A 13,274-nucleotide genomic window follows, 5' to 3' on the forward strand; every position below is an offset into this window, starting at 1 on the left:
CTTGTGGACCACCCACCCCCCCCCCACGCCAATGCTCCCTCTTATGCGTCCCCATCCAGCAATGTGTCCCTACATGAAGTTCAGCCTGCCAGAAATGTTTGTGTCAAAATGTTCTTACTTCTAGAATACAAGAAATGAAATACGTTGCGCAATTAAACAGCACAATTGAGTAGCTGTGAATAAGAAGCTGTGAATAAAACTTCAGTTTAACAGCTCTACTTCAGCTTTGCTGTTTCTTTTCTTTGCTCCTCCTATCCTGCCTTTCCTCTCCTCTCATTCCTTTCCTCTTTCCCTGAACATCATGTGAACTCTTATGTACTCCTTTTATGCACTCTGCCCCCTCTTCCTCTGCCCGCTAAACCTTACTTACCGCCTCCCCTTCCCCTCCATGCCCTCCCTCATCGCTGCCTGTGTGCCAGGAGATGACCAAGCAGAAACTGATCCTGAGTGCTCAGTGATGGTCTGACCAACATGCACTCACCTTGTCTTTTTGCTGATGAGTCTCTACATTTGAGCTCTCCTTTCTGCTTCCTGGTAAGCATTTAACAGTGTCTTTCAAGGAAGAGTGATCATGTTTTGCGTCAAAAGTACAACATTTTCTGGATGTAATAGTATTTGATGATAATCATAAAACAGCTTTGGAAACTACTTTGAACGAAAAAAGAAACATATTCAGGCCTACTGTATTTACACTGCTTTTAACCCCTGTACCACAGTGTTTTAGCATTATAAAATGTTGTTTATTTGCGTTCTTCATTCCTTTCCTTTCAAACTTTTCCCTGTCATCACCTCCCACTTTCTTCTCCATCCGTTCCCTTAATCTCAATTTACCTCAGTGTTTCTCTACGTCACCACAGCAGCTGCGACTGCCTCCCATAGCTTTCCAATTTTCACCAATCTTCCTGCTTCACCTCCTTTCTCACCTGTTTCATCCCTCCTTCTGTTCATGTCACTTACAGGTCCACTCTGCTCATTTTTACCCCTCTAAACCCACTCCTTTCTTCCTCACTTCCATCCCTTCTTTTCAAATACGCTCTCCTTATTCACCTTTCCTCTCCTTCTTTTCTCCTTCATCCAGGTCATGAATAATTTCTGGGCAGATCCAGCGCTGCCTCAGTAGGCGACAATCACACATACACACTCAAAGTTCCTAATGGTGTTGACAGCACACAACATGACAAATAATGTTTTCTGGGGCTCTGTTTCCCTTCTCTCTCTAAACCATGTTTAAAATTAGACTGTAATGTGCAGCCAGCAGTCTTATTGGTTATTAACGCATCCCTGTTATCAAAGCTTTTAGGCTAACATATGCAAAGAAAGAGGCTGATACTGCAATACCATGGAACAAATACTATCTTCATGAGCTGAGATACACTACTTTTTAAATCTCCAATAAATCAACAATGGCTTAATGTGAATTATGCATGGCATAATATATAGTCATATATATGAAAAATATGCATATGACAGATGTGTAACACTTACAACATTACTAAATACATTAACTAAATCTTTCTATCTATCTATCTTTCTATCTATGTTTCTATCTATGTTTCTATCTATCTATCTATCTATCTATCTACTGTATCTAAACACACACATGCGCGCACACACACACACACACACACACACACACACACACACACACACACAGAGTGAGATAGAAGCAACCCTTGTTTCTGCTGTCCTGCACAACTCAAACTACCTTAATCTCTCTCACTTTTTTCCTCCAGTTTGATCTCTTTTTTTGTCCCTCCTTTCCTTGTTTCTCCTCTTTGCACTTTTGCTCACCCTCCTTCCTTTCTCTGCCTTTGTTCTTTTTATCTCTCCTCCTTTCACCCTTGCGCCTCATCTGTTCTGTGCCTTCTTCCCCTCCTACTCCCCCCATCCAAATGCACCCCCTGTGTCTGCACCCAGCTGATCCCCAGTCCCGTGTTCCGAGCTGACAAAGATCGTCTTTCACAAGAGCTGCCTTTTTACATGCACAGACCTAAAAACATACAAAAATGCACGTGCACGTGCAGGCACACGCACACACACTCACACACACACACACACACACACACACACACACACACACACACACACACAATCACGCACAAACACAGACACACACACAGCCTGCCCTGCTTGTGTTACAGTATTACTGTGGGATCTTCGTGCATAATAAAGCCTCACAATGGAGCAGTAAATTGTCACATTAATCTCTCAGAAACCTTTATCTACAATGGACAGTCTAATCACAGGGTTTGATTAGCACAACACTTGATAGCAGGTTTGAAAAGAAGACTTTACAGTAATGGCAGTGTTTTGGCTGGAGTGGAGGCCTATGGGAACGACGGGTCGGCAACATCAGACATGGGGATATGTAATCGGAGACGCCAGTTGGAAAAAAAGACAACGTGGCTGTACTGCAATCTCATTACGTAGAATCTTTAGGTGTAACAGTTACACCTCATATACTTTTCAGTTTCAAGTTTGAGATTTTGACTGTGTTTAAATCAAATCTAAATCAGACTTATGATGCATAAGATGTCACCTAAGACACCGCAGTGAGAGGACACCAGACGGACTTATCAATTATTCTGTGTTTCCATTGCGAGGCAGACAAAACGTGAGTGATTTTCTATAGAAGGGTTCTTTTCCAACAACATACCATCCTATATTGTATTCATTGCTACACAAGGACCAGGGTTTGTGCACTTCACTTCATGATAATCTCATGCAGTTTGAGGGGAAAACCATGCAGTTTTACTCATGCAGTATAAATGTGTTGTAATTGCACCTTCCAATTTTCCAATTGTATTGCAGTTAGAGCAGAGCATTCATTATGGGACGGATTTAAATTTAGCAGATTTGTCAGCTAGACATGCATTCTGTGAACTCTACTTCAGCATTGTATAAAAAAACATAGGTTTCAACATTAGCACTTTCTGCCCTACCTATGTAAAGCACCTTAAAAATAGTAATATCAATATGAATGAAAAAACATCATCCTCAACATGTGTTGTGTTCTGGTTTCAGAATGATGAAGACAGTTGGAAAACAATTACTTTACAAACAAAATAGGATGTAGGCTCTACATGACGTTTTTCCTAAATGATGCAGGGATATTTAGGCATTCTAATTTCTCAAATTGTTTGAAAGGTAGTGCATATAGCTGCCATAAATTGGGAAATAATTATCCCCATGGGTAGCATGCCAATGTTTATTATTACAATAATCACCCAATTCATCCTTCAGCAGCAGATATGCCCACACTGCGTCAGAGCAATGAGGTGAGTGAAAAAACCCATTCTCAACTTTGCTAGCTTGAATATTTATAGCATGATTTATGTTTGTAGAACAAGTATTAAAAAGTACCAAGACAAAATAACACAGACAAAATGATGTGGATATTTATACTGGCTTGTCCTCTGAAGTTTATGGATTTATAAAATGAATATAAAACTTGTTAAAAGAGCATAAGCCTAAAGAGAAAATAATTCGCAGGCATTTACTGGCCTCTGGTCAACAGAACATTTGGCACATTTGCTACATTTACATGCCCCCCCAAAAAATCACTAAGGCTGTAAATGTTTCTACACTAAGTGTTGGTGATCGGTCTTCTCACTCATTCACCTCAAGATATCCAACTACTAGCATATCCTACCATGATCATTTCTGTACATGTGAGTCTAAACATCCTTGCAGTAGGCCTATATGTGTTTGTGTGTGGTGGGTTTACTTTCCTGTATTTCACTCTTACCTTATGAGAATAATGAGGGTCAACTATCCTGGCAAGCCCGAAGTCTCCAATCTTGAGCAGCAGTTGGTCCGTGTTGATGAATATGTTGGCAGGCTTCAGGTCTCTGTGCAAGACGTTCGCTGAGTGGATGAACTTCAGTCCCCTCAGGAGCTGGTAGAAAAGCAGAGTAGCGTGACCTGTTCAAGGGAAAAAAGTCAGACACCAGGATCCACCACACCACTTCTATTCTCACTCATATAATTACCATAACAATGCCTATTTCTAAACTTAGTTATGTTTAATGAGTAAAGCTAGTATAGATAGGTTAATCCATATTTAAACCTGTCACAAGTGACATAAAGAAAAACACAACATTAACAGCAAGTAATGAAAGGAAAGACTCAATGAAGGTAGAGATTTGGGGTAAAATTCAGATCTTCTAACGTGTGACTTTTAAATATACAGGCAAACTTCAGCTTCAAGTGTGGCACATTACGATAAAACGACGATTTGCATCACTCCAACACATATTGAGCATGTTTATGTAGAGGGAACAAACAAGCTGAATGAAGGCCTCAACACATTTTGGTTAAAATTGTAATGGGATTTTCAACTGTGTGAATTGTGGATAAAGAACTGTCTCAGTAAAAGAGTCTTGAAAGGACTGCCACTAAATCCACTTAATCACAGTGTAAACAAAGCCAGCAGTGCAGCAACGAAACACTGGTGTTTTTAACCAAAAACCACCATGTCATGAAAAAGGGACTAAAACTGTCCAAATGTAAATAAAATAATATTTAGTCTTTCATACCGGTGGGAAGGGGTCCTTGTTCCAGCAGCCGAGCCAGATCCGTCTCCATGCACTCCTGGACGATGTACAGCGCGCTCAGTTGGGTCGGATCTCTGGGCAGTGGCAGTCCATATGGAGCCAAAACCTCATTAACTCTCACCACATTTTCATGGTGCAGCCGCCGGGTGATTCTGACCTCCCGCAAAGCGTGCTTCATTGCCAAGGCATCACGCATCACCAGCTTTTTGATGGCCACACGCTGTCTGCTACGCTCGTCCACAGCTGAGAGGACCAGGCCTGTAACACCCGTGCCCAGAGGTCGAAGGTCAACATAGTGACCACCTAGTTCAAAACCGTGGAGGAAGAGGGGGGTGTCCTGTCTAGCCATAATGGCTCAGTCTGGAAGTGTTAGGGACAGATGATTCCAGGTACCTCAAGCTTGAGGAACCCCACAATATCTATTAAAGTGCTTTGTTATTGTCTTATGCACATGATGTTACATCTTGCTGGTGAATGTAGACAAGACCCAAATGCAGTGCCCAAAGTAGTTTGGTGAGTTGGAAGTTTCAGGGGCCCACAAAAGTTCTAGTTCTAGGATTATTTTATCCAGAATTTTGAGTTGTACTCAGCAGGCTATTGCAAAGTTTGAAAAGAAGATATTTCCTTCAGGCCTCAAAAGTGTATTTGTGCATCATCTTCACCCTTTCTCCTGGTCCTGTGTGGGCAGATTCTTATTAAATCACCCTTTTACTGAACCACCTGAGAATCCACTAGGTATCACATTTAAAACCACCTCTGAGGTGTTTAGGACGAGTGTAGAGCATCTACAGTACATCTTTAAAATTAACACCATGTCCCTTCAAGATTTTCCTCTTGACACATGACAACGATGTCTTTCTCTGCTCCAAAGATGTTATTTGTAGTCTGCTGTAGGGATGAACTTCCTATCTTTCACTGTATTTTTTCACGCGCAGATAGTCAGGATATCAGTGAGTCTTATTAATACTACCCAGGGCAGGGGTATCCATAGAAACAGTCCTCTGTGTGGCTGATCCTGCGCTTAGATGTGTAGATGCATCATGGGACAGCAGCAGGCGGACAGTCAGCTCTGCACTCCTCTGAATTCAATGAGACTCTGTCAGCTCCTCCTCTTCTTCCATGATAACGGAGTCAGTCAGTCAGACAAGATCATTCAGTGTGAGAGCCACAGTTGGGCAGCGGTCAGAACCCCAAACCGTGGTACTCTCAATGTGTGCATGCGTTTGATCCCTCAGTGATCTGCTTCTTGTTGCTTTCTCAAGAATGTTGGGCTCTCAACATCAGGCCGGGGTCACTGTGGACGGGTACTTGAGTTGCTGAACTCATCCGCTGCTGCTGCTGGTTAGGAAAAAAGGGAAGAAGAAGAGAAGCCAAAGATGAAAGTTAAACAGCAACAGAGCCAGTGTGTTAACAGGGTGTGTGTTGCAGGAGAGTTACCATTACATAACACTGAATGGCAGCGTAACCTAATCTACACCAGCAACGTAATGTTCTTAGAAAGGATAATCACGTCAATTTAAAATGACGCTTGAATATCTGCTATATGATGCCGTTGACATTTTCGAGCAGTGGGATAATTTGAAAGGATGGAAGGAATTACCACGGCAGCATTGTTTTTAACTTTATTTTGTCACATTAACAGTGAATCAATCTTCCTGACATTTTAGTTCTATTTCCACCTCTTGAAAGGTCAAATAACGGTTTAAAAAAAAAAAAAAAATCAATGACTTTCCTGATCCCTGGGCTGTAAGAATTGAAATAATCAATCAATTAAATCTCTGTCAATGACCTGAGGGCATGGCTTGAGTATAAGCTCTCTCCCACACTTTCTTTATATAAATGGGGGATGTGCACACAGTTACTGCTCTTTAACAACAAAATCCTTACAAACACACTCAATGTTCATGTTGGCCTCAGTCAGGCTGACTGTCAGAGGCTGAACCAGTGTAAGGGGAGAACAGAGCCACTGAGAGAGGGAGCGTTGACAGTGTTGCTGGGTGGGAGGTGCAGCTCTGGGCTAACTTTATATATTATGCATAACCACTGGAGATGGCACGGGTGTTCTCTCTCTGCGTTTATTCTCGATATTTCTTCAGGTTACGCAACCAGAATACATGTTATAAAGATGATCAATTTGCAGTGGGTTAATGCAGTGCAGTATAATGTATTCATTTGCAATTATTGTAATACATATGCCTTTTATTCTGATTAAGGAAAAAATTGAAACTATACACTGAGTCAACATTATATAGCCCAGGCGACAGCCGATGGGAACAGAGAATCGTACATCCTGTTGTACACTGACTTTGTTTTATTTCTCTCTTTGACTCTATTTACTTTCCAACAGGCGTTAGGGCAGTTTTAGTTTAGATGGGGAACGCTGCATCCTCTCTGCACACTGGCTTCATGCGGCTGCCTTTGTGTGTCTGCATACACTCCAGTAACGCCCCTCAGAGAGAACAAAAACAGTCAGGTTGAAGTGCATCTAATACAACATAAAGCCTCATTTCCAAAAAAATAAAAAGGAAAAAGAGAAAAAGTATACCAACGACAAACATGCCCGTGCTTCTTTTCCCTCCTCAACAGACTTTAAGACGTTATCTTATCCATGTCAGTATCTGTTCGGTGTGCAACAACCAGAGGAGGAAGAAAGAAAGAAAGAAAGAAAGCAACCATCGGTACTCACCGGGGCATTACGCAGCCGCAGCCCGGCGTCCAGAAACAAAGATCCGGGGGAACGATGTGAGAGATACGGGTCCTTTGGAAGCAAAGAAAGTAAAACGCGACCGCATCTATCGTGTGTGTGAGTGTGTGTGAGATTCAGATGACAGAGGGGAAAGAGCCGGCACGGGACGATCCGCCGAGATGAGATAAGCCAGAGGCTGCTCCAGAGCCGCTTAATGTGGGCGACTGGCCGCTCTCTGTCAGAGGACTGATGTGAGGAAGGAAGGAGAGGAGGAATCACCCCGATTCAGATCCATCTACCAGACCTGAGGGGCTTCACACACTCACACTCTGCACCATGGATGATTAAGTACCCCCCCCTCTCTCTCTCCATAGGCTACACAGTATATCCGTCTTGATGAATATCTCTTTCTCTCTTTCTCTCTCTCTCTCTCTCTCTCTCTCTCTCTGTATATATATATATATATGGAAGGGAATACCCCAGTGAATTCAACCCCTTTTGTTTTTTGATTTTACCTTTAAGGAGACTAGACAGGGAAGTCTGAACACATAGAAGAAAACAATTTTCAAACCTCATTATCATCAATATATCAATATATGATATTATATTATAATACCATGTAAACATTGTATCCCAGTTTATTATTTCTTTGAAGGACTACAAATCCGATATACCGCAAATTCAAAATATACAGTAAAGCACTGTAAATGAAATGTCAATACCCATAATGCAATGTTTATTACAGTAATTAACCGGAAAAGAAAATTATGGTATTTTACTGGGCCATTTGTGGTAAGTAACTGTAGAAATTACAGCAAAGTCTAACAGTGCTTTTACTCCACTACATTTCCTAAATAAAATGTATACTTTGATTTAGGGCTGCACGATTAAGGCCAAAATGATAATCAGGAGTATTTTAATCAATACTGAGATCACGATTAATCATCACAATTAATTATTGATTTTAACCAAAACAAATTTTACTGGTGCTACAGTCTTCTTAAGTTGAAGTTGTATGTTGTATTGACATACAGCTATCTGAAATAAATAGGGTAGGATATATATATATATATATATATTTTTTTTAATGTTTTTTTCTGAAAAAGCTCCTTCACTTGTTTTCAACAATAACTGATTAAAAGAGCTAGGGAGAGAGAGGGGGAGTGCGATGGACGTACTCACAGAGTGACGGCTGATGGGTCCAGCACGGGTCGAACGGCGGGTCAGCAGAGTTACACACGTTGCGTGTATGAAATGTCTGTATTGTTACTGCGCTGCATTTTTATGAACTATGATATTCTGGCCATGGGTCACATCTCTCGCCCAGGTCCAGCAGGCTCCGTCTCACACTCTATTACTCTACCAACTGAAGTTAGCTGCATTTAATAATTTCTTATGTGTTTGTTGCCATGGGGGCCGCGATAGCAGAGTTACCAGCGGAAACACTGGTACATATACAGGTTTGCCTCAATATACAGCTGTGTTAATAACAATTGAAACTGTGGACAAATGTCAGAAGTCTGGAGCGTGTGAGGGGGGCTGCACAGAGAGTAAGAGGAGAGAGAGTAAGAGGAGAGATCCAAACACAGGCACAGCTTTACAGAACAAATGGGTCATGTAACGAAAAATTAAACCATATCCATATAAACAAGATTGCAGCGGATTCGAGGACATTAGGTGCAAGGGCGCTTGCTAGAGGAAAAATATTTCTCGCACCCTAGAGCCCTGTGAGCTAACAGAGACTAACTAGCACCCTAGAGCCCAGAGAGCTAACAGACACTAACTAGCACCCTAGAGCCCTGTGAGCTAATAGACGCTAACTAGCACCCTGGAGCCCTGTGAGCTAATAGATACTAACTAGCACTCTTGAGCCCTGTGAGCTAACAGATACTAATTAACACCCTAGAGCCCTGTGAGCTAACAGATACTAAGTAGCACCCTAAAGCCCTGTGAGCTATCAGATACAAACTAGCACCCTAGAGCCCTGTGAGCTAATAGACACTAACTAGCACTCTAGAGCCCTGTGAGCTAATAGACACTAACTAGCACTCTAAAGCCCTGTGAGCTAATAGACGCTAACTAGCACTCTAGAGCCCTGTGAGCTAACAGACACTAACTAGCACCCAAGAGCCCTGTGAGCTAATGGACACTAACCAGCATTAGTCACTGCCGTTGTCTGAAAAACAACACAGATGGGACAAAATGTTGCGTTGACTAGTAAACTAGTAAACCTTGTGACCGACTATCTGTTGAATTTTCCTCCCGTTACTCTGTCCTCTGTGACTGTCTCCATCTAGAAACTAAGCTGAGTGGTGCAGGGAACAACGCTGACTGGCACATGATCAGACAGTGGTTTACGGAGCGGTAGATTGGCTTTGCAAAAAAAAACAGAGCTTTCTATAAAATGACATCGCTCAATCACGCAAATTTGATCGTGGGAAGTCAAAATCGTGATCGTGATTAAAATTTGATTAATTGTACAGCCCCACTTTCATTCCACTGCATTTCCCCTAATCATCTTAATTTCTCGTTACTACAAAACAGTAATAATAATCTAAGATTAATTTTAGTGTATTACTTCATGGTGAAAAATCACACTTTACAGGCAACAAGCCCAGTTGTTGTTCAACAAAACTCCACTCCACACCATTTTACTTTTGTCAATGGTCATTACAAGAGAACTAAAGACAACAATGCAAAATGACTACTCTACTACAATTTGATATATCAATGGTTTGTCATATTCCAGAAAAGAGTATATTTGCAATTCAGTTTATGATTTCTTACTTTTCCAGAAACCACTTCTGACAACCCCATAATACTGTGTCAAACTGATGCACTGCGTAGGTAGTAGGCCCTCGGAAAGGTGGAGAGAGCATGAGTAAATATAAAACATCCTTATAAAAATCTTAAAACAAGATTTTAAAAGAATGCTGGTAGGCGTTTGGGGTGAAGCCATAAAAGAATAAAAGCAGCCTTTCCTCTCCCGTATGTTATTTGTCTTCAGATGAAGGGTCAGTGGTCCCTTTTTGGGAGGTTGTAACCAGAGAGTTGGTGCTGTTGTAGAAATTAAAGTGACACAGCTATGTCTCCCTTCCCAAAGTACAACTGTGGAAGTCCTGTACAACGTTATGATGTAACTAAAGTGAAGCTGCTGGGATTCAAAGATACTTTACATCTTCCAGGTGTGTATTGGCTCCTTCTGCCGGGTGGAATGCAATGAAAAGGAAATTGTCAAAGACTTTTGTTGCGTTTTTTTAGATGTTTTTATTCTGTAACAGGAACGCTAGTCTGAATCAACGGAAGTACATTTCCAGGATAATCGCCTGACGTCCGGCGCATGCTGTGTCTGCAGCGTGAGCCACTTCCCTTACCTTCTGCTCTCTGTGTGTTGCCGTTCTCAAACTCTGTTTGCTTCGGGAAACAACAACAAACTTCAAGCTATCAAGCTACATGCTGAAAATAAGGCATGTTTTGAATAACATTTGGACTGTGCAACAAGGTAGGTCAGCTTGGTTCTTTCGGGGAATGGTTGTAGAGATTTACAAATAATATGTGTACGGCATTTAATCTCTAACAGTAACCGATTGGTGGAGATTTGCTGTGGACAAAATACACACAACGATACACTGGTAAGCCACTGGTAACCATGTATCTGGCTAATGTAAATAGCTGTAGATAGATGTTTCTGTACTGTGTGAAAAGTTATTTTTATTTAATTTTGTATGTGGCGTTTTCTTTTGCGGGGTGCAAATGTTCCAACAAATCGAGTTCCTTCAGGAGACCATTTTGCAGGGCCACAGTTGTTGATTGTGATTGGTTTAAAGAAATGCATTGAACCAGAGCGTTTTTTTCCCCCATATAGATTCTAGAATGTATCTGTGGTGTAGCCAGACCTTACTCCACAGTGTTGTGGCAATGGAAGACTACAGGGACCATTACGCAATGGATACTATTATGCAATAATAATTTTCTTTCCCTTTCAAAATTGCTGTTTTCTTAAAATCACATATTTCATCAACTTATTTACATAAAAATTGAGAGATGGCAGGAAAAAACTGCTCTAATGTACCAGCTGTATGTGAAAGTTTGTGAAAGCATTTTTTTGTAATTTGGGACATCTGTGATTTATATTCCCTGAAACTATTTCCAAGGGCAGGAGTAACACAGGTTATTGTATAAGTACTTCAAATTCAATAGTAGCTGAAGGCAGAGGGAAAGTCATTAGCCACTGGAGGTTAGCCAAAAGCTAGACAAAATCACTGGCATCTTTGAAATAACACTGCTCATAAGAATCACTGAAAAGAACCACAAAGAAGAGAAAAGGAAAAATAGTACAGAAAGAAAAGATGAGGGATCAGCAGTCAGGATAATTGAAGAAAATGATAGATGATAGGGATAACGCCATTGCTGCTGCTCATGTGATTCGTTGTTCTCTGTGCTATATTTCTCTTCCTCTTCTGTATTTCTGCACTCTCTAATAACACTGATAGCATTTGACAAATTGAGACATCGCAGTGTAGGTGGTGGGTAACACACACACACACACACACACACACGTGTATAATAGATGGCATCATCAGAATGGGTTTTATATACAGACACACACACACACACACACACACACACACATATTCCCATACACACACACAGAGAGACAGACAGACACACACAGCTACATACACACACAGAGACACAGACAGACAGACACACACACACACACACACACACACACACACAGACATCGTACTAGTTCCCTGTTTGTATTATTGTTTCATAAAAAAGTCATATTGCCTACCATGCGATACAGCTGGTGGTAAGCGGGGTTCTTTGATACTTGTTTGATGTCAAATCTAACAGATATGGAACAGAACAACTCCAGGAAATACATTTAGTATTAGAAATGTTATCCAAGTGATGAAGAAAATGACTGGACATAAGTCCTCTGATCTCTACACAGACACAGAGACATTTCCTGCACTTTGTTGATGTACAGAACCTTCACAGCAGTATTGTGTGTGTGTGTGTGTGTGTGTGTGTGTTTGTGTGTGTCCTCCTCAGATTACTTCCCTCAAACAGATCCATGTGTAAGTAGGAAAGGAAATAAATAAATTAGAGGTCAGGCTGAAAAGTCCATGTGACAACATCTGTCTTGTCTATGTCTGTGTGATGAATTTTTTTCCAGAGATGTGATGGCCCAAAGTGGAAAGTGAGACAGATGAGGACACATCTGTAGTTGTGCAAAAATGACTCATGTGGGAATAGCAAATGCTACACTGGCAAATTAGACTCACGAGCAGCTCTCACCCCAGTGAATTCAACACCTTTTACTTTGTTTTTAGCTCTAAGGTGACAGACAGGGAAGTCTGAACACAGGGAAGAAAATCTGGCTCAAACCTTATTATATCATATAATATGATATCAGAATATATCAAAATACCATGTAAACATTATATCCTAGTTTATCATTTATTAAGTATAAACCATTACATTATTTTAGAATATTATTATCAGAAAGCCAGAAGGGGTTAACAAGGTGCATGAGCTTTCTCTTACAAGCTTGGTTTACTACCTTATAATCTTGGATTTGTATTATTTACAGAACACAGCATTACTGAGAAAGAGCACAGTGTTTCTCTCTGCACCACCTGATATCAAGTGTTAACATGTGAGATACTACAGAGTAAGGGAAGAACGACGGGTGGTCTTGGTAGGAGATAGAGATGCAAATTCACCTTGAATGTAAAAAAAAAAAGAAAAGAAAAAGAAACCGGTAACAAAAGATGAATGACAAGAGGGAAAAGGTGAGCTGAGAGACAGATAGAGATAAACAGACGTGAGACAGAAAGAGAGACAGGAGGGAGCTGACAAGGTTATCTAGCCGTGTGTGCGCCAACAGTTCTCTCCAAAAAGGACCGGCCTGTCTAAATGTCAACACAGTCCGGAGCAGCGAGGATATGCACTGAATAAGATACGCAGTTGAAAGATATGAGAGGGACACAGACTGAAACAGGGCAGCGGGGTCATATACG

The 13,274-nt window shown here is 41.1% G+C and overlaps 2 protein-coding genes and 1 long non-coding RNA gene across 4 annotated transcripts in view; 1 reads left to right on the top strand and 2 right to left on the bottom strand.

Moving 5' to 3' along the window:
• mapk4 (mitogen-activated protein kinase 4) overlaps nt 1–7,487 on the bottom strand; it is a 14,596-nt gene extending 7,109 nt beyond the window's left edge. The window contains exons 1-3 of one of the 2 annotated variants that reach the window (XM_032516949.1): nt 7,243–7,487; nt 4,539–5,891; nt 3,749–3,924 (exon numbers count right to left, since the gene is read on the bottom strand). In XM_032516949.1, the coding sequence (XP_032372840.1) occupies nt 3,749–3,924; nt 4,539–4,905 (543 nt within the window). In that variant the 5' untranslated portion in view covers nt 4,906–5,891; nt 7,243–7,487. Of the gene's footprint in view, nt 1–3,748; nt 3,925–4,538; nt 5,895–7,242 lie in introns of both variants that reach the window. The other variant, XM_032516948.1, reaches the window with a different exon arrangement.
• The window catches only part of tspan36 (tetraspanin 36), a 12,863-nt gene continuing 7,065 nt past the window's right edge, over nt 7,477–13,274 (bottom strand). Inside the window, exon 9 of the mRNA XM_032516953.1 lies at nt 7,477–7,488. The gene's annotated coding sequence lies outside the window, so the exon portion shown is untranslated. The remainder of the gene's footprint in view (nt 7,489–13,274) is intronic.
• LOC116690172 (uncharacterized) overlaps nt 11,114–13,274 on the top strand; it is a 20,087-nt gene continuing 17,926 nt past the window's right edge. Inside the window, exon 1 of the long non-coding RNA XR_004332186.1 lies at nt 11,114–11,126. This is a non-coding gene — a long non-coding RNA (uncharacterized LOC116690172). The remainder of the gene's footprint in view (nt 11,127–13,274) is intronic.

Source organism: Etheostoma spectabile, chromosome 5 (assembly GCF_008692095.1).
Source record: "Etheostoma spectabile isolate EspeVRDwgs_2016 chromosome 5, UIUC_Espe_1.0, whole genome shotgun sequence".
Classification (NCBI taxonomy): Eukaryota; Metazoa; Chordata; class Actinopteri; order Perciformes; family Percidae; genus Etheostoma; species Etheostoma spectabile.